This window comes from Enoplosus armatus, chromosome 14 (assembly GCF_043641665.1).
Source record: "Enoplosus armatus isolate fEnoArm2 chromosome 14, fEnoArm2.hap1, whole genome shotgun sequence".
Lineage (NCBI taxonomy): Eukaryota > Metazoa > Chordata > Actinopteri > Centrarchiformes > Enoplosidae > Enoplosus > Enoplosus armatus.
This window is the reverse complement of record NC_092193.1, coordinates 21,215,846-21,241,248: the sequence shown is the minus strand read 5'-3', so window position 1 is coordinate 21,241,248 and position 25,403 is coordinate 21,215,846. Positions and strand designations below refer to the sequence as shown.

Below are 25,403 nucleotides of genomic sequence, written 5' to 3'. Positions count from 1 at the left end.
ATTGGGTAAAAATGAACATGAACAACCTATGCTAATTATATGGCTGCAAGACTGGGGGCAGTTGTGACGCCGTGTTACCACAGGGCCCAATCTAAGCACCTTGTTCGTTTGAAAAGGCACCCAAGCCTTTCCCTGAGATAACAAGCTTTAATAAAAACAAACGGCTCCACGTTTTTCACCCATCTGGCAGAGGGACTACAAAAAGCACCACTTCACTGCCAAGGGTACCTAGGACATGGATGAGACGAGGGTCGCCACTGTCCAGAATCCGGAGAAGGTACTTGCCAGAAGGGAAACCAAAAGCAAGCGGGGGCAGCTAAGTCTGGAGAATGCAATCCCTCCACACTTCGTGGTCCCCAGGACTCATCTTGGAACGACCATGTCCATTTACGACATACCAGGAATTCTGAGGGATTCAAATATCAAATATCCAGGCTGGCTCCAGGTGCACAGGCACTTGGCCCTTCAACAGAGACATTTTCAGCAATGGTCACTGACCGTCCACACAATCCAGAGACACCAGTCACTGGTCCAGCCTCCACTGTGCCTTCGGCTGGGCAATCCCCCATCATCTCCACCGTGCCTGCCTCTGCACCACCTCCCATCCCTCCTTTGCCCTAAATGTACCTACTGCTGGGCCTTTCTCCACCTCCTTCCAATGTGCCTGTCACTGGGCCACCTTCCATTGCCTCCACTGTGTCTGCTGCTGCTGCTGGAACATCTTTTGTAGATCCTTGATGACTTTTCACCCGTCTTGGTGGGGCCATTCCCAAAGGGACAACAAAGACAAGAAGGAGAGCCACGGCAATTCTTCCAGACACACCAGGAGGAGGAGCAGGAGAAGGCACCTCTGTCCAAAGCAAAATGAAAGGTCTTCGCAGAAAGGAGAAAATGGTAAAGAGGAAAGGAAAGAAGTACACAAAAGAAAACGAGGATGACTGTGTGGAGGAAGAGTTGAATTCACCACAGGAGCAGAACAAGACGTCTTCCTCCAAAGTAAAGCAAATGGTCTCTGCAGAAACGGGGGGGAATGTGAAGAGGAAAAGAAAGAAGTGCACAAAAGAAAACGAGGATGACAGTGAGGAAGAGGAAGGATTCTGCCCTGTCTGCCAGAAGAGCTATTCAAAACCCAAGGAGGTCTGGCTGCCTTGTGTGTGTCGCCGCTCCTGGGCACACGTGGTCCGCACTGATGGCAGCGACGTCTTCATGTGCCACAACTGAGAGTCCCACTAATAGTTTATCTAATGAATTCAATAAGCATGGCAAATCATTATGTCATTGTCTCTGGAAATCATTAGCGTGGAACATTTCAGGGGTCATCTTTCACAGTTTGAAACGTTTTTGAACATTAATATCATGTTTTTCATGTTTTTTTTTCCGAAAATGTTATATCACTATCGTACATTTTTTGTATGAAACAATCACAGAATGTGTTCCTTTTTGAAATCTTTTTTTTTTTTTTTTACAAATGTACTGAATGTCATCTCCACATGATCCCATTGCGTTATTCAGTTAATGTGTCTTCAGTCTTCATTCGATCAATGGATTTGAGTTAAAAAATATAGTTTTAACTCAATTCAAATAGTTAAAATCCAGTTGCCACTAGAACGGTTGCCTAGTCTTCTGCTAAGATAGAAATAGACTGTTAGCTTTGCATGCATACAGTGCCTGACATCTACAATAATCTGAACCATAAACAAAAGAAATCTGAAGTGACATATTTGATAGTGCGGCAGTAATGTGATGACTTTGAGGTGTGCTTTAATTTAATTTAAACAAAGTTTACACAGTCAGAACTATTAGGTCGAAGTGACTTTACAGTGAGCTTAACATACATGCTTTCATTTCATAAAATTTAAAATATCCGTATGATATTTCTGACATCAGTATTGCATTTCTACCTGGATCTACATTTATTTAAGTTTTAATTGATCACTTTTCTATCCTTCACGTGCCATGCATGGAAAAAACGGAATGTCATCAGCGGTACGTGTTGAAAATAAAACCAGCGTGTTACTGCCGTTGTCGTCTGGACCGGCGCTTCCTACAAGTAACATGTCATACTATAACGCAGACACACTCACGGGTGGTGTAAGTTGTGTCCACATGGCCCCATGTGTGTCATGTGGTTTACGCACTGGACGCCCTCTGTGAACCTGCACAGCAGTCAACACTGGACACGCGTACGGAAATAGCGTTTGAGCTTGGACTTAAATGCCAAGTGCGCGTGCATTTAGACGCAAGCGGGGGCCTGACTGACCAGTGAGGTGATTGGTTCCTTCCGAGGGCCACCAGGCTGTTTCATAAGGAGCCAAGGCGGGAGAATGCCTCAGATGCTATGAATACATTGCACAGCCTAATTTCCCACACCGCCAAAGTTGGCCATTGGTGCTTTGAATTTGCCGTGCTAATGGCTGTAACCTTAAATAGTTAATACCCTTATTCATATTCATACACTTAGGTGGGAACGCCGTGGGTAGGGGGCTATCTGGTCCCCTCCAATGTCTGCCTTAAGACGAGGCGAACATTTTCTTTTCACTGGCTGATTATAGTAATAGTGGGCTCTTTCATGCTTGTATTACAGCCATGAGTTACAAAAAAGCAGGTCTTCACTCGTGAATACAGAAGCTATAAGTAGCGCTACTGTACTGTTTGGATTACTGCAAAAGATTACACTGTGCATTAAATGGAATTGGGAAAACGTGTTGCAAAGTTAATAAGGTTAGTCAGTCAAGGACATTACCCAGGCGCCTTTTTTTCAGTGTGACTGAATGTGAAACAATTTGGTGACAAGTCTTATCAAACAAGAATGCCAGCCCTCTGACTACCACCCCCAGCTTTGCTTGTGTGCTGAGTGTTCCAGGGGGCAGTCGGAGGGGTCAGGTTTGGGTCAGCGTGGCCAGACACGGTCCACCTACAGAGCCTGGAAAGATAACAGATTCCCCACGAGACTGAGAGCCAGTCAGGCAGAACAGACACATAAACTACTGCAGCGTAAAGTAAAGGGTCATCCCGGCCAACTACTACACACAGGAGGTGAGAGGCTTGGCAGGCGGGTGGATGGAGGTGGCGGCAGTGTGTGTGTGTGTGTGTGTGTGTGAAAAATCCTTTCCCTTCAGTGGACCTTTTCCTCAGTGCTATGAATGTGTCTGTTTATACATTTAGGATGAATATACATGAGAGAATGTATATACTGTGTGTGTGTGTGTGTGTGTGTGTGTGTGTGTTATCCGGCCTTACCCTTTAGGTGGATCTTATTTTCCGGGCTGTGCACCAACACTGAGCTGACTGAATCCAAGCTGTCGTAGTTACTGCAGCCGAGAGGGCCCGTCCTTGTTTCGGTTACCTAGGAAACAGAGGAAGGACAGATCTGTTTACAATACATGTTTTTCTTTCTCTTTTTTTATTTCATAATGCCACATTAGCGCAGATGTTTGTTCCCATTGTCTGGCAGCCAAGTAAGCAGCTTGCGGCGGGCGGAGCGACGTGAAGGCGGCAGGCAGGGGGACGTGGATGTCGTCGGAGCCCTCCGACAGCGGGGAAAACCAGCGCCATCTTTTGCCTCACTCCCCCCACACCTGCAGCCACGGCTGCCTGCGACGCGCCGGGCTGCCTGGCGAAGAACAGCGGCGGGCAGAGAGAGGGAGTGGACTTCCACTTTGTGGCAGCAAAATGAGAGATTCAAAGGGAAGGTCGCATTAAGTCAAAGTGTTACGCGTGTGTTTGAAAGCACCTAGTTGTTTGACACCACAGGCGAAGTTACACTGGTTGTTGAGGCTTGCCATTGCCTCTTCTTTAAATATGTCACATGGCTTACATACTTCACCGTTTTTATGATGAGCGATGAGCAGCAAACGTAATAAACAATCACAACGACATATTTTTTAGTTTAAATCCATAACCACCAGCTACTCATTACGTTCAAACAGCAGACTACATGCAGTATGGTTTGATGTCATTTGATTATGTATTTAAGACTCCGCACCATGTAAACTTCTCCTGACATAATGAAGGTTTTTTTGGGGGATTTTGACACAGGGCCCCCTCCATGAGAAGGTAAAAAAAAAATAAACGCTGGATCTGTGTAATGAATGAGTTATTGTTCTGGTGCATATTACCATATTTGCAATTGCTCAAATGACCACAAAGGACCATGAAGTGAACCGGGGGACTTCGGCCTTCCGATGGTTCAGGGCAACGCGGGCGTTTGCCCAGAGGGTAATCCAGCCTTCCTGGCAGGTGTGCAGTACAACTGTTTGACAGGACGCCTCAAACATCTCTCTGGTCCACAAGCGTAAGTGTAATTGATATTTTTAGAATGACAACGTATGAAAAGACTTGACCACCTGAATCCGCAGCTCTCCCGGGCTTCAGCTCATTGCTCAGCTGTCTGGCCGCCACCTCGCACGTTTCGGTTTCCGACGTTTTCGACCTGTACACAACCCCCGCCGTACACTTCCTGCCTGTCACAGTTCACTCTGACCGCTGACACAGACCTGCTTATGGGTTAACCTGACTACACGGCATCCTTAAAAAAAAAAAACGGGGGATGCCACTTATTTTCAGGCCTTCCGTTTGCCTTCACCTCATTCATTATGATATTTACAGTGGAACATTTTTGTGACCTTAAGGGGTGAATTCTGACCATAATGTCCATGTATGTATTTAAGTATTTATGTATTAGGAGACGGTGACACAACGTGTTAAGCGCTAACTGTTTTTCACTTTTACCTGATCAAGCCTGCAGATTGTGAGCATTTCGTCTTTCGCCAGTTTGCATATATACGTTTGGGCCCTGTGAAGTATTTGTGGATGTGTGTGTGTGTGTGTGTGTGTGTGTGTGGCAAGACTGACAATTTTTCCCTTTATAAACATGATTCAGCGGCACAAATTTAGAGCAGTTTAATGAAGAATGAAGGCATAATTCCTATTCCTCTGTGCCCCAAGTAGCATAGCTAGACACTTGAGGAAAGGTGTAACATCCCTCAACACACTTCAGGATGCAGAATGGCAACAGGGTAGCGATAAACCTGTTCTGTACGCTAAAAACTAAAAAAAAACACACCACTCTGCCTGTTCTGTCTTTCTCTATGGCGAGAACACAGGGTTAGGTGTCTCAGCAGGAACTAAATGGAGTATTTCCTCCAACAGGAGCCAATGCAACCAAGTGACTCTCTGAGCTGGGGAGATGTCCCTGAAATTTCTGCTATCAAGGTCACTGAAATATTTATTGTAGCACAAACACATCTGACCTGGATATTGGCGCTTCTGAGACACACGTTATGGAAAATATGATACATAAACAGTGTCCTTGGCCTATAATGAGATAAAAGTCAACGAAAAGAAAAAGAGGCGTAAAAAGACACAAGAAAGAAAGAAAAAAGAACATTAAGAAAGAATGAGCGACAAATAGTTCATTTCCAGAGAGAGCGTCGGGGATAGTACAATTACAGTTTTTGTATCAGCTTAACTTACTGCTGAGCTAAAGTACAAGCACAGAGTGTCATATTTTTTTTTTTTTTTTTTGGGCTATTCTCTCTGTTTGCTAATGTTAACCATAATTTACATCCCCGTAGGCTGCACTTTACATTTTACCGTCTTTGTTTGCAGGAGCCGTGAAAGCTCCAGAGCCGATGCTGATTTCAGCTGCGTCGCACCAAACTCACACTGGGCTTGTTTGTGACTCGTGCGAGGAGCTTCGGTGACAATCCATCTGAGAGCTGCCACCCCCCCCCCCCCCCCCCCCCCCCCCCCCCGTCTCTGCCACTGTCGAAAACTCCCCAAGAGCCCTTCACCGGGAGGATCACTCAACCTGGGCCATTTTTTTTTTGTTTTTAATGTTTACTCAACAGTGTGTGTGTGTGTGTGTGTTGTGACATCAACCATATCGGGATATATAATCACACACTGTTTCTTTATTGCAGCTGAGTGACATAATGCATCACTGATCCAGCACATTGTTAAAGGCCGTCATTTAAGATACGCACATTCTGGTGTGACCTCTTTGTTGATGCTGCATGCATCAAAAGGTTGCACTTGTCTTGTCCTCCCCTTTTTAAAGTTAAAACTCAACTTTTGCAGGATGAAAAAAAAAATGAAGTACAATATAATACAATCCAACTTTTTTTTTTTTTTTTTTTTTTTTTACACTATCATAGAGGTGTTGATTCAATTATGTGTTTTAGCATTGATTTTCTGGCCGCCTCATGTAAACGTTGAGGACAAAAAATTAGAAACACCCCTCAACATGATGTAGTCCAGTACAACACCACCCTTAACGGTGACCTCACTAATAAACATGCACTTAAATGACAATGTCAACAAAAACTGATCATCCGTCCGAGCTGTTGTATTAAATGGCAATGGACTGCACAGGTGTACCTAATAATAAAGTGGCCACTGTGTACCCGTTTCTTCTTGTCAACACTTTTCATAAAACCAACGGTGGATTGATCCTGCTGACAACACAGGGCTCCATTGTTGTCAACAAGCGATTAAAACATGCTCCTTTATTCTCACACACACACACACACACACACACACACACATCTGTAATTCATTTTTTGAATCAATACCACATCCGCCATGTTGCTGCCGTAAATACTCACTATGCAACAAACGCGTATTGATCTGCGGCTGAAAATAGTCCCCCAACAAATGCGCTATTTCCTCCCGTTTGAGTAACTTTTATTAAGAAGCCACAGCCGTTTCAGGAAATGATTTGCCCTTTTCAAAAACACAGGAGATACATCTCCCGTCAGCAGTGATGGGCTTGTGATTGAGCCATAAAGAATTGAGAGACGTGAGGCTCACGTACTGTTGGTTTTGGCCTTTTTCATGGGATTAGCTGTCATTAAGAAAGATAATAACGCCTCATCCTTCAGGAAATGTGATCAGAAATGTGTAGTTTCTGACTTCGTTCCATCACATCCCAAACGCTGACTGCTATGTACATCACTGTGGGCCGTGTAAAATGCTAAGCTAACGATCCAGAAGTCATTTCTCCTGTTATATGACATCATACGAATACATGCAACATTTCTGCGTACAGGATATTGGTCAACAAAAAAAATAATGTTTTGAACAAAATGGGTTTTTAGTTCAGCAGGATGAGGTTTCCCTGGTGATTTTGGCTCCTGACAGCCGCAGCGCTGAGGTACAAATACTTGCTTTGCAGGAGCCAGTTCCACCGACGTTACGGAGGGTCTTTTTTGTTTTTCTTTTTGTGTGTGTGTGTGTGTGTGTCTGGAAAACTAGTGGTCTAAACTGGATATGTGATTGAGATTCCTCCACTTTATCGCTGCAGATAAAGATAATGTATTTCACTCCCACCTCCCACTCGGTGCCGCAGCGACGCAGAGCCCAGAGGCGTACATGGACACAGGTCAAGTGCATCCCACTCAGTGTCGCTTCCTCTTGGGTGATGAGTTGATCTGGCAGAACGCGGCGCGGCAGGTGGCTTGCATACCCGACGTCCTCATTTAGCAGAGGCATGTAAAGGATGCTCTTCAAGTGGGAGTAGCTGTGTGTTTGTTGTGTGTGCGCTTGTGCGTGTGTGTGTGTGTGTGTGTAGGCGGGTGTGCAAAATCACTTGGCGGTTGCGATGGCTAAAGAACGGGACCATTTACCTGCCTGTCAGTCGTCGAGGAGAAACACCGCTTTATTCCTGTCATCACGGACAGGTAATCAGGCTCAGATGTGCACTATCGGTTTTCTGATTGAATTATTAAAGCTGATGAGAATGAATGAAACAAATAAACCCCCACGCCGCGCACATCTATGTAAATCTATATGCGCATAACGCATGGCTGGTACGAGCTTATCCTAAAGCATACAGGAGTCGAATTGTTTCAAGAAAAGTCGGCTTTGTGACGTTACATCATGAATATGCAAATCTACGCAGCGTATTCCACAATCTAATTAGATCATTTTGTCATCAGGGGAAACAGTGGTGTGGAAAAAAACAAAAAAAAATGAAGGCTCAAGCATGAATTCCTCTTGAGTTTAAAAAAAAAAGTTAAATAAGTTCAAAATCCTGCGAGTTTTCAACAAACATTTGTGGCTTTGGGTGACAGTTTGACGTTACATAATAAGATAACAAGATAAACTAAATAAGTTGGAGCCAAAAGTTTGGAGGGAAAAAAAAACATCCCCAAGTCTTTTTTGTGAAGAGTCTAACAGTCAGGCACTCAGCTAATGTGCTTCTATATATATATACATACATACATATATATATATATACACATGCATATACATTGTTATTGTACATATTTTTTACTTTTATTTTCACTTAAATACTGTAAATGTGTATATTTTTATTTTTTATTTTCTACTTCATATTTTTATATTTTGTACATACTTAAGCTCTAAATTTATGCTACTTTCTAATCTTGAATGGGAGCACCGGTACTGTACAATTAAGAACACACAGATGCGTTAATCTCACATTGGAACACAACCATGCTTTATGTTTCCATGCCTTGTTTGGACTGTTTTTCTACTACGTTTCACACTCTGCTAAACTGAAAATATAGTTTTCTTCATTTCAGACTTTGTTGGGATAAAATGTTTTCGAATTTTAATTCTGACTTGACTGATTGGTGGATTTCTTCCTCTCGGTCTGAGTCTCTCGAGCTCAGCCGGCGATAATGTTACGCCTTCGCATCTAGCTCTCCCCCCCCCTGTTTTTTTAATGTTACTTTTACTAAAGTTTTACCCCATCACCAAACCGCAAGAAATGTATGAGGTGGGCGGACGGGAGGACTTTCTACTCTTTAAAGGAGCTTGGGAGAGTCATTGGTGTGTCCTTGCCACTGACAGCTGGTGCAGCAGTGATGAGGAAAAGTAGAGTGGATCCCATCATCCTTCTTCTTTTTTTATGTCCTTTTCCTCCACTTCCTGACAGGAACGCACAGAAATGGTGATTTTTCAGAGTAACACCTTCAGGTTTTTGGGGGTTTTTTTCTTGAAAACTACAGTAAACAGTAAAATAAAATAAACTAAACTTAAGCAATAAAGTTTCATTTTCAAATAGAATTGTTATTTAGGGACAACAGTTTCAGCTGCCTGAATCATCACCAATGGCCAGATCGACCTGTTAGGGGGAGAAAAATGTGATGCCGAGCCCCCAAGACCAAGATCTTTTACTTCCCAAACTTGTTCAATACATTGTCCGTCAGTCATTAAACTAGTGGTGCATATTGAGAGAGAGAAAGACATTCAGTTAATCAAATGACCACAAAGTAACTGCCACACAGGTAAACTGGGGCCATGAAGGGTCTGGGGGTTTGATGCAATATGATCAAACACAGCTCTCTGTTTGCAGTCCTATTGTGCTGATGGTCCTTAAAGAGTAACACCTGACTGACTGAAGTTTGTCTTTGTGAGCAACTCTGTTCATTGAAACTCCATTCTTCCCTTTGTTGAGACACCCTGGAGTTCTGCATCATTGCAGCAAGAAGAAGAGGAGCCAAACCACTGGAGATCAGCAAAAACAGGTTGCTCCTCCTTAACTAAATCCTAAATCTAGACTTGACACAGGGCCCCCCTTTACAAGACAGAGCAAAATGAAGTACAATCATTTGGGGCATTTTGGATGGGGGGGGAGGGGGGCAGTGCAGTTGCCTGGTCTGTAAAGGTTCATCTCTATTACATTATATGCATTGACTTTTTCAAATTGCATAATGAAACAGCTCTTACTTTAAGGATATCCCTATTTTCCACCGCTTGGGATACGACTTCTTCATTCCACTCATACATCATTTTGCATCACTTTTTGCAAACCGCGCAACCCGACACACTGTCAGAAACTGTCAATACTTTGACTAAAGACGTGCTGTTAAATTGGCGTGAGAAGCAGAGTGCAGCTGAATCTGTACAGAGGTGCATTTCTCAGAGTGGATCACTGGACGGATTGAAAGCAGGCTAACTGATGCGGCAAACAGATCTTAATGGTTGCCATTTACTTATCTACAGCTGCTGACGTCTTTGCGAAAGATAACGGATTGTTTCAATATGACACTCGCCCATTAGCCCCCCCCCCCCCCTCCCCGCAGACACAAACTGAGCAGGATTTCAGCTCATAATTAATTCAGGCTTAGCAGATAATGTGTTTCTGTGGCCTTATGTTGTAGCTGTTCTGAGACGCAGCGTTCATACTTGCATGTTAAAGCGGTGGCTTGTTGTGATGAATCTTGTCAATAAATATAAAAATTATTTTCCCTTTTTGGCCTGTGAGTGCAGCCCGCAGCAACGTTTCTCTGGATGCTGATCTCACTCTGATTCCCTCCAGCTTATATGTTAGGAAAATGTTGTGCAACAAACTTTATTTCTTCCTGTCATTAAAATTCAATTTTATGTTCTCTTACTGACCAAAACTTTCCTCTCTAGGTTAAAGCCATTTGTGTTGAGTCCAGGAGGCCTTTGCGCTCCCTGTTCCTCCTATACAACCATTCAAGGCCTTGTCGGAAAATACATTTTCAAGCAAAGTGCTCCAGCGAACCTTTTTAAAGTGGCTCCTGGCTACGAAAAAAATGGACAATCTCACCTCTGCACACTGCGTTTTCAGCGACGCCACTTGGAATTGAGCCACCTTATTCAAGGTACAGGCAAAAGTTGACACTTAGCAATTACTCATTTCAATCAGATTTGCTATTTAAGTTGAAGCATGAAAGCACAGTCCACCCACCCACACACCTGCTGTCATCGCATGAAAGCCAACAGATCTGTTCCAATGTGGGAAAAAAAAAAGGGATCGCTCGGTTATGCTTTGCTTCCAGTCGTCAGGAGGGGGGAGAAAAAAAACAAAAAACAAAGAAAAAAAGAGGATTTATACAAGGTAAAACCAGGCAGGGGAGATAATAGGATTTATTTTTTTTTTCTGTGTTCTTTGAGTGGATTTTCAACAGAACTGTCCCTCTTTGCAATTAACGATGAAAAGAGCTGGTAAAAGCCTGGTGGTGAAGGCAAGTCAAGTGTTGAGTGCGCAGGTAAATAAAATGAACCAAAGAACCGGGCTTATGTGCTATGAAAAAGGTGTTCAAATAAGCAGTCGGAAGCCACTCCGCCGCCCAAGTCAAACAGCTGTTTGCAAAAAATCATGATAACTGCAAGGTGTTTTAAGGTGCACGCACACCTACAGGGGAGCACACGCGCCATCCTGTAACCCAGTCCAGATGGCATACAGTGGAGTACAGTATGCATAAATATACTTCTCCCACTGGGACTTTAGAGAAACTTGACATTTGCCATGCTTTTAGTGCCTCCGTGGGCTACAGCGCGTAACACTGTGCTTTTAATCCAGCCTGCCGTTTACAAAAAAAAAAAAAAAAAGGAAAGAGGAAAAAAAGCTCTCTCTCGTCTCTCCCCCCAGCTTTTTGATGCAATGATGCACCGTGAAAACCATCTTTGAAGAAGATTGTCTGTGTGCATACCTCGAGAGCGAGCGCAAGTGTTTGTTACAGGTGCCGCACAGAGTAATGCATCCCATAGGAGCGCTGGTGTTTGCGTGTCTACCTTGATGGGTGGCTGTTTGTGGACCTGGGGAACTGCAAACACTGTCAATACTGCAGAACTGCATTTGCATCTCCCACCGCGGCTTGAAAGTAAAGACCATGCGCCTGGATGTGTGCTGTAAAGTAGGCTTGGCGAGTGGGCTAAGTCGCTGCGCCGCATACGTGTGGACCGTACCTTGATAGCGGAGGTGGCGATCTGGAGGTGGTGCAGCCGCCTCAGGGTGCTCTCTCGATCTGTGAAGTAGGAAGCGGCCAGCTGATGGAGCAGCTCCAGAGACACCACGGAGCTGTTGCTGTTGCCCTCCGACTTCTTATTCAGCTTCTGCTTGTCCAGGAAAATGGTCAAAGACTCCTCTCCTGTAGATCAATGATCAATCGACAACAGCACCCGGTCAGTTTCTTCAGTCTCCTGAACTCGTGGCCGAAAGGACAATAAGACAAGTTCTCTCACTCCTGAAATCCTGTATCAGTTAGCTGAAAGGTAGTTAGCTTTAAATTTGTGCATCAAATCCTGAAAAAGCAGGTGCGGCGTTGTTGTCGTAGTTTCCTACACCTGCCTAGGTTTTGAGTCATTTCATATTAATGCACCTACACTATAATGTGAGATATTGAATGAAAGTGCTGCCTGTAAAGCCTCTTGCTAAGCATATGTTTCGCCTAAATCAGACAGAATTGAGTCTTTTAGAGGTCCTTTTGCAAAGCACACCATAATAATAAAAAAAAAAAAGATAAGGCAAAAAGACGGGCCAAGAGACTCACAAAGCCGGGCTTTAAAGCCATTCAGACAACCAAAAAGAGAAAGTAACGCGTAGCGGTGTGTTAAAGCATGGGTTGCTGGTTAATTGTGACAATCAGGCTGTCTGAAATCACTCCCTATCTGCCTCTGCCATTTCATTTGAGTGCCTTTGAGTGTGAACTCCGACTGTGAAATGCATGCATTACGTAATGCCCTTAAAAATGTGTCCACGCGGTCCTTTTTTTTTTTTTTTTTTGCTTCAGTCATGAATCAATCTTTTATCATTTGTATTAACAATCAATATTATTACCATTACTTTAACTTCACACCGCAGCTTTACACGCGGAACTTGCATTGAAATCTGAATTTACTGCTCACCACAGAGTAAACTGCCGAGCGCCTGGCATTCATGTTTCTTTGCTTAGCTTCCCCAACACTAACTTACTACTGACTGACTCTTTCCATTTTTCACTTTACAAGGGGTCTTTTACTTTTGGCAGTCATTAAAGACGAGCCCGGCTAACGTTTCTGCAAAAAAAAAAATATATATACTTCACAGCTCAGACAGAAAGAGATGAAAACAGTGGAACAAAAGAGAAAGGAAATGAGATCGGGGATGGGCGCGTTCGCTCAGCCAGCCTAATCAGTATGCAGACCCGGCTCTGCCCATTTAGCTGAGGCTGTTAATTACATATAGAGTCTAACTATCAGTCTGCCGCTGAATTCATCTGTGCTCTGTCTCCCACGCTGATGGTCCAGTGCTTCCATCCAGTGATAAGTGGCACCGGAGTTGTGGTGTCTGTGGAGGCAAACCTAGCGTACCGCTAAAGTATCAGGGAGATTGTTGGAAACAGGACTCGGTGTGTGAATGGGGCCTCAGAAGACGCATGGGCGCCGTCAGTTTCAAATGATAGCGCTTTGTCATCATTTAAAGTCCATTATATGTCTTAGAAGTGAGTAAGTATCCCCCACTATTTTATACATGCACTGTATTTTACAAGGTTTGACTTATCTGAGTACCCCGGCCTTGTAAATCTCCCCCCCGACTCTGCTGAAAACGAATGCTTAGACGCTGAGATGTTTATACACTCGCTATCAATTTTCCAGAAGCCCCTTTATAATAAAAATAACAAAAAAAACAAAACAAAAATAAAACTGCCAACTGTAAAAATGTACTCGTATACTTGGGCCGCTATCTGATGGCCAGCAATCAGCAGTGTATCAATACCACGAGGCCGCCGCTCTGAGCGCAAAACACGGCTCGTTTTTTTGTGATCGATACAGCTGGCGATTCAGTTTTGTGAGTCGCTTCTCGTCTCGGGGATCGGGGTTCAAAAGAAATCCAATAAAAAGAGACGTACGCTAAGAAACGGGTCAATTTAATCTCTTTTCTGCTTTGTGAGGCTGCTTGCAGCTGCGCGCCACGTTCGCCAGGGGGAATAAGGTGAGTGGAAGATTACTGGGGAAAACAACATCAGTTGAATGCTGCAGGTGCAAGGTGTGCTGCTGTTGCAATTGTTGCTTTTCACTCGACATTTTTTTCCTTGGGAAAAAAAAAAAACCCTAAAAAAAACAGTACATAGAGTTATAGAGTGCGTCAGTGTGGCGCTGCAGAAGAGTAGGATCTATTTTACTGTGAATTCCTCTGAGAAGGAAAATGAGTCGCTCGTCTATTTTTGGTGTGTGTGTGTGTGTCGTGTGTCCTAACCCGAGAATAAAGGCGAGTGTGTCAGCCGCAGTCCTTCCTTACCTCCCAGGGTAGCAGAAACTAGGAAGTGGGTCCCGTACTTCTTGATGAGGTTTTCGTTGATTTGCTGCAGGGTCGGTCGTCGCCCCAGTAACCGCAGGTTGCGTAGGAACTCTGGCGCTAAGGGCAATGGAGCTTTGAGGAAATCTCTCTTCTCTGTTGCTAGGCTGTTCACCTTCCAGTGGCTGAACTCCCTGAAATGATGAATACATTCAAAAAGGTGAATACACACTCGGTTAAACTCTCATTTGAGAAGGAGAGCGTGACATTACGTGTAGACGCGTTCACATTCCGAAGAGTCTGAAAAGGTACTTCGGCGAGCCACAATAAAAAAGAAAAGGTTAAAGGTGCTACACGTACATTCCTGTCGTATTTATTGTGACTCAAATTTATGACCGTGTTACTCTTACACCCTATTGATTTGCGTTATGAAGTCAATGGGCCCATTTACTCTTGTCATTTCCAGTCAGGATAGAATCCAGACACACATTCAATACACTTTTGCTTACTCTTGGCCGCCTACGGCACCTCCGTCTCTGTTAGCCACATCACATGTCTGACTGCGATCTGTCTTGGTTTAACATGCAAATAAGGGCCCCACTTCAGCCCAGATGGGGGTGGTAATGCATCCGAGACCTATTTGGTGAGTGCCAAAAACACCAGAAGAAGAATAACTTATGCAGGTTTAACAGTTTAGTTACACCAATACCAGTTTAGCTGGCTAGCTAAATACTATGCATGCAACATAAAGGCCAGTGCAGGCTGTCAGTATCCTCAGTAGTGGTCTTGTTCGTTCACATTTTTGTCCAGTGACGTCAGTTCATCATTAGCCTAAATGTAGTAGGCTAATGATGGATTGATGTTTAACTGTTACCTGTGGGACTTTTATCAAGCACTCGAGATTAGATTTGATTGCGTCCGGATGCTGCTGATCACAGCGCTCTACAGAGCCTTTTAGTGTCTTCCAGCTCATTGTTTTGGTTTTACTGTTTTGTTTAACAGCTCTCTTTGATGGTTTCCAGCAGCATCAGGCAGCTATTTTCTGCCAAAAAATTAATTAAAAAAAAAAGAAGCTCTGAACAACCCACTGTACACCTAAAAGGAGAGTTAATACTGGAATTCCTTGGGTGACTAGAATCACTCAGTCATCACCAGTCAGATGATAATATGTCAATGCTGCGTTTGCATCTTATCGTGCTGCCTCCAATTTAACCCATAACCCACAGCCATTGCCATGTTGATCAATTACTCAATATAATAATATGCAAAATCAAAACAAAAAATGCATCCCGTGTATTATATTGGGGCCTTACAACACTGACTGACTTCATGCTTTGTCACTAAAAAGCAGTCTATTCTGTCTCTTGGTCCAACCCCAGTGTTAACTAAAATGAACACACACACACACACACACACACACACATATCATACACACACACACAGGATTAGAGAGAGAGAGAGAGAGCTTAAAGACTGAGAGAGGAAAATACAACACTTAAAGAGATAAGGCCGGCATAATCCTATGTATTTTAATTATTCTCATGTTAACAAATCCCATGAAAATATGAAAACCAACAGCGCGTTAGTTCATCGCTCAACACTTTCCCACTTCCCAATATGATAATATAATAGGTCCCAACATATCGTTTCAACACATTTTTAATTACTCAGATTAGATCAAACGTAAGTAAATACTGTATTTGTTGGGGACTATTTTTTCGTCGTTCAGTCTTTAATGGCAGCAGCACAGTTTATGTGGTTCTGACTCAAAATAATCCAACAGGAGCTCTACAGCACAGAGGAAGATATATCAGGCTTTGGATACACACACACACACACAATACTTACAATACTAATAGGATCAATTTAATGTTGGTTTTGGTGTTTTTTTGTTCTGCGGGATTTGCTGACAATAAGAAAAATATATAGCATCACCAACACTATCCTTTAAGGAATCTCTGTTCCCTGACTGTCCCTGGTCACGGCGTGGGATACTATGGAGCTGGGCGACATTTCAGTGACTCGACTTCTAGTGCACTCGGTTCCTTTGCTGTCCGGGCCAAGTGCCGGGCAGCGGCATGAACCTTATTTCAGTTCAACTGGTCAACAACGCAAAGAGAGAGAGAGAGAGAGAGAGAGAGAGAGAGAGAGAGAGAGAGATGAAAAATGGAAAAAAATCATCCATTTCAAGTAGCTGATAATCATTTCGTCACTCCAGTCCTGCCACGGCGGAACCCCAAGGTATGTGAAGATTATGCAAATACCGGGAGAAAAGCACAGATTCACCTCATCAGCATAAATTTGCTGGCAAAAACAAGAGGCGTTGAATATTCACACATTATGTATGCGTTCCCACCGAACAAAATACCGGCAGTGACACAGTGTTTTCCCATGAGTACTCCCTCTCAGGAACATACACGGAGGGAGGTACATACACTGTATCATTGTCTCAGCTTCCCCTCTGGCTGCTCTTACACTGCCCTTTTGTGGTCAATAGTTTGCTATTACCGACAACACAATACCGTAATTATGCTGTTGACAGAGTTGTGAATACACTAGCATGCACACAACAGGCCCATTTCCTTAATAATACACGATCCATATGAACGGGGGGGTCACTCAGACGATGCCACGGTAAAGGGAGCGACGGTCCGTAATTAGTTTGTAGTTGCTGAGTTGCGTATTAGTCTTCAAAGGAAAGCTCAGATTTGTAACCATTTAGCGCAAACCACGACAAAGCTGCCCTCAGAAGGAAAGGCCCCCGAGAGCATGTGGTCAAACTAGAGCTTCATTAGGAGGTTCATTCTCACACAATGCACCAATTAAAGTCCGTAGCCTGGCCACAGTCACAGTGCAATTTGTAGAAGCTATCATTAACTCTGGCCGCATTGTTCTTCCGTGAATGCAGGGCGACTCGGGGGGGGGGGGGGACTGAGTCCGAGGGCGCTAAAAGTATTTCAGGTTTTTTTTGCATTTATTCTGCTTGCATTTTATACATATTCATTTGTGTTCATTGATGTTAATACGTACAGTATGTACTAGTGTAGTGGACCGAAAGCACATAAGCTACTGGCCCATGTTCCATTTAGTTTTGAAATACAGAGCAATAAAAACTATCTCACACACACACACACACACAATAAAACACATACATATATACGCAGTGTATGCCTTCACACTCACGGATCTGTTACTCAAGCTGGACTTCCTGGCTCGTATTTCACCCTGAAAACAAAATGCCTCCCGCCAGCCTGCCAATTGCGTTTATTTCACTGACAGCGTTTCAGGACTGAATCCCTGGTAACAATAAAAGAGGATTTCCCACTGTGGTTCAACCACGCATTATAATTAAAACTCCATTCACTGAGTGAAACTCGCCCGTTCCGGCTCATAATGACAGCTAACGTTTCTATGCAGGCATGAAAAAGACACGGGAAGTCCTTAGCACACTCACCCAGCGTGGGTTCAGTTCAGCGTTTAGCAGAATTATAGAGAAGTACGAGTTAAACAATGCGCTTTGTCATAATATGCAAGTATGCTGTTGAACAACGTATTATCGTGCATCCAGATTTGGCCATACCATGTTCAAAACAGAATGCTCTCAATTACTGTATTCATTCAATGTTCTACCTGCACGTATAGTGTAACCTTTTATTACAGTCAATCCCAGAAATCATCACTCTATCAAAGCAGAGAACTTCATCGTCATCATCATCTCTCGCTGTCCACTGCACGAGTGTAGCGCAGCTCCCTTCACACCGGCTCTGCTTGTTTTTCAAACTGCCCGTATTCACAGGTCGCACAGGTTAAAATACTACTATCTATTGTAACGCACGACGATCCAGTGCAATGGCTCCGCAAGAAATGCCACCCCCGTGTGGAGTCTACACCATTCATTTTTTTCTGTGAGACTACGTCAGTGAGAAAATGGTTGGAGGAGTTTTTGTTGTTGCTTTTTTTTCAATCGTCAAAAAATCTCTTTTATCAGAAATGTTATACGCCAGTTTTATCCTGCACGCCATTTTCCTCACAAGGAGAAGAAACACCCACGTATCGTTGGTATTGTCCTCATGCAGAATTTCTATCTACAAAACATGAGATTCAGCAGATTCAGAGAAAACACAAGAGTCTGAGTTGACCTGGGTGTGAACAGAAAATACTGTCATTTCTGCAATTACGATAAAAATATGCAAAAAGCAATGAGTAATTATTTGTAATTCTATTACTGTTGGATGAGTAATAAACACACGCAATCTTCGGAATAAGCAATGTTTGATTTTGATTTTTTAAAATGTTTTTATAGAGACATGCGCGTGACTTTTGTTGCTGTTAATGAGTGATTTCTCTCAATAAAGTTGAGAAGACAGCTCTTGACTAAGAACGCAGTATTGTACGGTACGGGTAAGCTGATCTTGACGTGTAAAATGAGAGTAATGCTCATAGCTAGAGGGGCTGTTACATGTGCACTGCTTCAACCACTTGGAGAAGCAGTGAGTAATTTTCCATTGCCCCGAAATAGAAATTACTTTTATTAATTCAATCAATCAATCTTTATTTGTCACGTACTTTATTAAAGTATAATGTGCAGTTACATTGCCAGGATCCAAGATTCGAAATCCTACATATATATATATATAATGCAGAATTCTATATTAAAAAAGTAAACTTAAAAAAAATACTTAAAAAGTTAGGAAATAGAGTCATCAATAAAAGAGACACAGTCGCCCCAATAAAGACTTCTAGTTGCACCAAATGAAGAATGAACATGAGATAAACATTCTGTGTATCTTGTGATTAAAAACAAACAAACAATAAATAAACAATAAATCTCATGAATAAAGAAAAAAAAAATTAAATTGAAAGAAAGAATCATTTGAATGAATCTTATTATATTTTGATCACAGATGCGTGACCATGGCACAGAACAAGCGGCTTAATCCTCTCTAACTAGTTGTGATTCGCCTGCTCGCTACCCTGTTAAATAACTGTTTGCTGTAGATCGTTTCGAATCAACACCAAGCCATCGTCCTCACCACCTACTCCATCTGTTTGTTCAGAGGCTGAAGTGACGGCACCAACGAGTGCCAAGTGTGCTATGTTTAGGGCCTGCACAGAACGCCCAGTGAGCAGCATGAAGTCGAATAAGTGCATCCCGGGAATGACACTTATAGGGTTTTACAACTCAAAGTGAAAGAAAATGGCCAAAGTCATTTCAGTTACAATGCTCAGTACAAACACAGCCGCTCTCAATCCGGCGGCAGTCACATGACAAATATCCCAAACCAAAGGTCAATCTCATTTGAATGCGGCAAACTCCAACAATTAGTCTGCAGCCATCACATGCATCGGCAGGCATTACTTTTAGCTTAGTGTTTAGTCCAGCGAGTCGCAGGGACGGCGGCCAGTGGTTGCACGCTGATTAACTGGAGCTGATTTAGACTGATGTGTTTTTCCGAGCCGCTCTACGGTGACTGAGCGCGGGGAAAGAGGGCCGACGGCGACGGGGGGCCCCCCCGGAAAAAAGCGAAAGAGGAGCAGTGCATCATTTACTTTTTTCTCCCCGCCTCGCTCTCTAAGAGTTAACGGTGAGACTGCTTGCTGACTGTTTGGCTAATGATGATAGATGGTGTTAATTAAAAGGTTTTAGCGCAGCACTGATGGCACCTGCAGCTTTGGTTTGGCTGAAGCAGGGGGGGGATTTTTTTTCTTTCATAGGAAAAAAAAACTCTGCCTTTTGCAGAAATTTGGGAGTAGCTGTCAGAGTAACTGACGGCTCTCAGGGTGAATGGATTTGCCGATCGCCGATGTGGTGTTACGTTATCTCACATGTGTCGAATCCATGTAACACTGGGCCCTCATGTTCTTAGTGCTGTAGGCGTTATGCCCTTATCCCGAAGTCCTGGCTAAAGTAAACCTGCAACAATGGATTTATTTGACCACTTGGGAGTCGAGCTGTGAACATCCATGTATAACCTTTAGTGCTCCGTCCATCCGACGCATGTAATTCAGTCACTTGTAGCTCTGTTTTTGTTTTTTTTTTGGCCATCTCCTAAAGGGGAAACATCTGGCTCTTTAGCCCGCCAAACGCCTCCGCCATGTTCGCCGCCGCAACGCTCCGTAGAGCCGGCAGCGGCACATTGCCGTTTGATACACTGCTGTCAAATGATCAATTACAGCCGCTTTAAAAAGGTACGGTGAAATATAAGCAGAGGCATATTTTCCGAGCTCTATTCACTCGTCTTTTTATCTTATCTTTGGGGCGACTGGTTATGGTTAGCTACATTATATGTCAGCTCGTGGGTGGCTAGCAGAGCAATATCAAGCCTACGAGGTGTGTGTGTGTGTGTGTGTGTGTCAGATGGAAAAAACATTGTTTAGCAACTGAATTCCTCCTCATGCCGTCTGATTGATGAAATACCTCCGAGATCTTTTTCATTATTGTTTTTTATTGTTATTAATATTATTGTTATTGGCCCGTTGTCTTTATGTTTCCAGGCGGGTCGAGAAGTAAATGAGGTTGAGAGTTCCATCAGAATCGGGAGACAAAGACGGAGAGAGAGAGAGAGAGAGAGAAGGTGAGGGAAGGAGGGGAAGCAGAGAAGTGCAAGCTCAGTTCACAGCGTGCACTCCCGCACTCGACCCCACAGTGCACCACAAGCCTATTTGTTCCGAGCTTCGAGTCATGATGAGAGGCTGCGCGGTGTTGAAAGTGAAACAGAGCAAGAAACTTTATAATGAGCAGTTTCACCTGAATCAGGTGCAGTCTCACCTATTAATAAGAGGTGACCCACATACTATTTTGGACTACTTCTGGAGTTGGTTGGTTGGCTGGCTGGTTGGGTGCGCAACCTCCAAGCTTCCCCGTGAAAACTGCGCTTCACCGTTCACGACCAATCCTCTGTGGAAATGAGCCTCGATCCACGAGGAGGAGGAGGAGGAGGGGGTGATGTGTTCTAACCACTTCAGTCAGAGTTGTTTTTTATGATGCTCTGGGGGAGTCTGGTTAGTGCTGCAGGGAGAGGACACCGAAGATACAATGAGCAGGAAGTGAAAGGGGCGCTATTGTAATTACAACGGCTGAACATACCGCGGTAGGGACCAAAATGGTCAGGTGAGCTACCGGGGGCACCCTGCTTTCGCATGTTTTAAGTAATTTACCACAAATTCACCTTTAGTCAACTTTGAGGCAAGTTTTCTCTGTTCCTGACAGGAAGCTGTCGTATTGCGTGTCCGTCACCATCCATATTCGTGTGACCCTGCTACGCGTCATTGCAAATGGCCCAAAAATAGAGATGCACTTTTTGTGATGGCAAAAACTGTGTTTTGTTAGGGTTAACAGCGACCTTGACCTTTGACCTCTGACCACCAAATTCTAAGCAGTTCATCCTTGAGTCCATCTGTGCCCAATTTGAAGAAATTCCTTAAGACGTTCCTGAGATATCGCGAGAACGGGACATGCGGACAGACAGCAGCCACTGTTAGGTCTGTGATTCGGTAACTTTCACAGAAGGAGCAGGTTGGTTTTGGTGCTATAATGTGAATTTCTCTAAGATGAAAACATTTGGAACCTCAACATCAGGACCGACGTACCCATTACTTTGAGGAGTTTCTCATACATCAGTCAGTTAGGCGCTAACACGCTCAAGAATGCGGCCCCCGAAACTCTAAGATGCCACATAACATTTGTCAAACTGTCCCGTCAAACACTCGACCGAAGGTTATCACTCCCAAAAGGTCTAAATAAATGAAGTTCTGCTGCTCTGGAACCAGGGCTGTTTCACTTTTTCAGCTCCAGAGCCGAATCACAAAGTCCATCCTCTTGTCCTGGGATCTGAGTTCATTAAAACTCCCTCCTGTCTTTTGGGAGCCCACTAGAAATAGACCCTCCACCCAGCCTGGAGGGTGGAAGCCAGTGCATGATTTTTTAATGATGTCTGAGTTGCTCCCACCAGAGTCATTATACATCTCCTGAAAGGAATTAAACTGGAAGCTGACTGCAAGGGGCCCTCGAACGGCGATCGCATTATGGCAGCTAATGGGAGCTGTGACGTGAAGGGAAAGCTAAGGATTATTTGTAGACAAAATTATGTATCACTCCAACAGATTTATGGCTGATTCCGTAGTATTTTAAGGTGAGCACGGTAAAGTTTGTTGAGCAAGTTTCAAGTATGCGGCGGCCCAGGTTTGGAGTTTATAATATGGAGGCGAAGTCAAACCAATTTAATGTGTGGTAATGTTAAATTTGCACGGTGTGTCCTGAATCTGTACAAGGCATCACCTGCCTACTTACGAGGCTGGCGTATCTAGGTTGAGTGTCTCTGTCAGCTATTTTTACAATTTGTCACGCTTCGGCTGAATCTTGTTGGCTTAGGACACCACACTTTACGCAATATGTGTCAATGACACAGCTGAGATTCGACATGATCGCAGCAAATTGGAGGAGCCATTTTTAGTTCTGGGCAATGTATACGACGGCATGAGGCTCCCGAGTGGAAACTTTAATGACGAGTTTGAGAGGCAGCGGCGTCGAACGTCGTTCTAATCGAGCAATAGCACTGATCAGACGTACTGGAAATAATACAAAGAGGAAGTACAGTTCGGACGCGTTTTACCTCAGTGTTCTCTTTCATTCGACTTTATTTTCATATAACACTTGAGAGGGAAATACTTTTTATTCCACTATAATTATCTGGCAGTAGCTTCTTTATACGTAAAACTACATAATATATTAGCATATAAAGTATGAAAGCAGTGTTATACAGTAAAATAAAGCCTCCAGCAATATATATAGTAGTTAAAACGAACTCCACCTTGACCAGCTACAACATTAAAATGCTGGTTACGCCTTAATGCATCAGTAATAATAATCCAATGATATTACATAGAATAATGTAATACTGACAGGGGCATTCTGCACCCCCCCCCCCCCCCCCCCCCCATGTTTCTCCAAAGTGTTTTACCATAAACTTTAACAGAATCCATGTTTTTATCCTTTGAAAATATGTGTCAAAAAGAGGTTTCCGAGGCAACACGAATCCATTGCTCTTCTGTCATGTTTCTGGCTATACGGTGTAAGCAGAATACATTCTCATGCACAACGCCATGCACAGGAATATGCAGGGTACATGAACACATGCATGCATGGAGTCACTGCATGTCCACAACGTTCCCATGTGTTTTCTTTGCCTCTTATAAAAATGCACACGTCGTCTGCGGGAGGAAAGTTTTCAACTAAAGACAGAATCACATTTCTACTCTCAAGAAGCTAAGGTGCAAGCCTCTTATATTGGCTGAAAAAGGCGATTTGTTTTCTAAACAACTCAATGGAAAGGGTGCAGCAGCGTGACGGGCGCGCAACATTTAGGTCTTATACACTGGCTTCATTTGTAGATTCGCACTGAAACAATATAGGCTTGACATGGCGTTGATTCAACAGCATCAAGCCCATTTCAGTGCTACTTCAAGAGACGCTTTCTGAACACATTTTGCAGAGGAGGACTTTAAAAAAAACAAAAAAAAACAAAAAACAAGTTAACCCCCGAGGATGCGTGACGTGCTCTGAATCTGCTCGCCAACCTACCTGCCTTCCTGTATTAGTATCATACTGGAGAAATCAAGGAGCTGAACGCCTCACTTTCCCTGTTAGATTTCTCTTAGCTATTTTGAGAGCCGCGCTGTAGCCAATCTCCCCGTGTGTGTGTGTGTGTGACAGGAGGCTGATGTGTCCTATTTCCCTTCAAAACTAAAAAGTAGGTTTGGGGTTTATTAATATGTGTATCCACTCCTCTAGTCCCCAAAAGAGAGACGAGGTCTATCACTTCAGCGTGAGGTACCCCTTTCTGCATTAAAATGAATCCATTTCAGACGAGAAGGCTTCAGTTGGATTGTTTCTCAGGCTGAATAATTGTTCTGAAAGAAACGAAGATTAAATATCTTGGGTGTCTTTTCGACGTAAAAAGTGCCCTGCCAGCGTTCATTTGTAGAGAGACGCTCTGTCTGTCTCTGTGTGGTACTTCTGCGACTTTCCAGTAATACATTTCTGAGAAGGCATAGCTATATGGGCAGTTGCATTATTCATAACTCCTACTGCAAAGGTGGTGGTGGTGGTGGTGGTGGGGGGGATTACTCATTGATGTGCATAGGTATCCCCAAATCACACGGTGAGAAAGTTTCCAAAGTTCTGGTCATGGTCTGGTGATAGGAAGAATGTGCTACAGTGCAGTTCCATCCATAGATTGCGCGTGCACGTGCACGTCCTTTAATGAAAAGGCGTTTTCGAAAAAAGACACGGGGGGGGGGGGGGGCGATTAGCACCAGTTTCCTTTTCCCAAGTGTGCCTTTTGTGCAGCAACAGCGCTAACAATGAACTGGTTAAACAGTCACTAGGATGTATCTGACAGGCAGCTCTCAGCTCCTTTTGTCTGCCGGCTCTTCATCACTGTCTTTGTGCCTCTCCGGCTGCGTTATTTTTCTTCTGTCTGCAGTGGGATAAATATATTCAGACTTATATCTGAGGTGGACAAGGCTTATGTGGGAAGTTGTTACAAGTCATCTATGCTGCTTTTTTTTTTTCTTTTTTCATTTTTTTTTTGCAATCTGTGTTCAGTGTGTTTTCTACTGCCATTTATACTCCTCATACATAACATTTTAACCTCAATGAATCATTTGCTTTTTGAACTCCACCACCACCACCAACAACGCAGGACCGATGTCTGAGTTTAAATAAAGGCTGTAATTGTTAATTGTCTGGTTAGAAATAAGCAGCGGAAATAGAACAGGAGAATATTCCGGAAAGTACGAGTGGGCCGTATTGCATGAAGAAACTGCAAAGGGAGGAGGTCCAGATTCATATAAACTCCATTTAAGGCATTTGTGATACACAAAAGTCTGAAAAAGCTGTCTGTTTGTTAACGTTTTGGTACGTCGTAAAACATACCCTGTCCGAACACCTAAATTGCTTTATCAGGAATTGAAATAACCTGCAGACGAAAGCAAAACAGAGAGAAGTCTGTATTTCTTATTTTCTAATAGGGACAATTTCAGCCAAATGAGATCCAGCATCAGCCAACACCCAAATTCTTGACACCTTCACCACCACCAATTCCGACCCTCCACTTAGTGAATGGAGACTGAACCTCAGAATTATAATTCAAACTGACTCTTGCTGAATTAAAAGTGAGAGCGCTCAGGTAGCGAGCATGCAAATGCAGGTTATTCCATCTCCCACTGTATTGCCCTGGAGGCATCCCCCCCCCCACTAAAAATCTGCACAATCAAAAAGAATGAGTTTGTTTGTGGGGGTGGGGGGTGGGGGGGGGGGGGGGGGTTCCAGCTGGGATGAAATAATTGAATCAGTACGTGTTAAAACCGATCCAGTGGCACTTATTATCGCAGCGAGCTGGCGACT

The 25,403-nt window shown here is 43.6% G+C and overlaps 1 protein-coding gene across 1 annotated transcript in view; it reads right to left on the bottom strand.

Moving 5' to 3' along the window:
• Nucleotides 1–25,403, bottom strand: part of brinp2 (bone morphogenetic protein/retinoic acid inducible neural-specific 2) — a 101,515-nt gene that overhangs the window by 55,580 nt on the left and 20,532 nt on the right. Inside the window, exons 2-4 of the mRNA XM_070919086.1 lie at nt 14,000–14,190; nt 11,689–11,870; nt 3,241–3,346 (exon numbers count right to left, since the gene is read on the bottom strand). Coding sequence (XP_070775187.1) covers nt 3,241–3,346; nt 11,689–11,870; nt 14,000–14,190 — 479 coding nt within the window. The remainder of the gene's footprint in view (nt 1–3,240; nt 3,347–11,688; nt 11,871–13,999; nt 14,191–25,403) is intronic.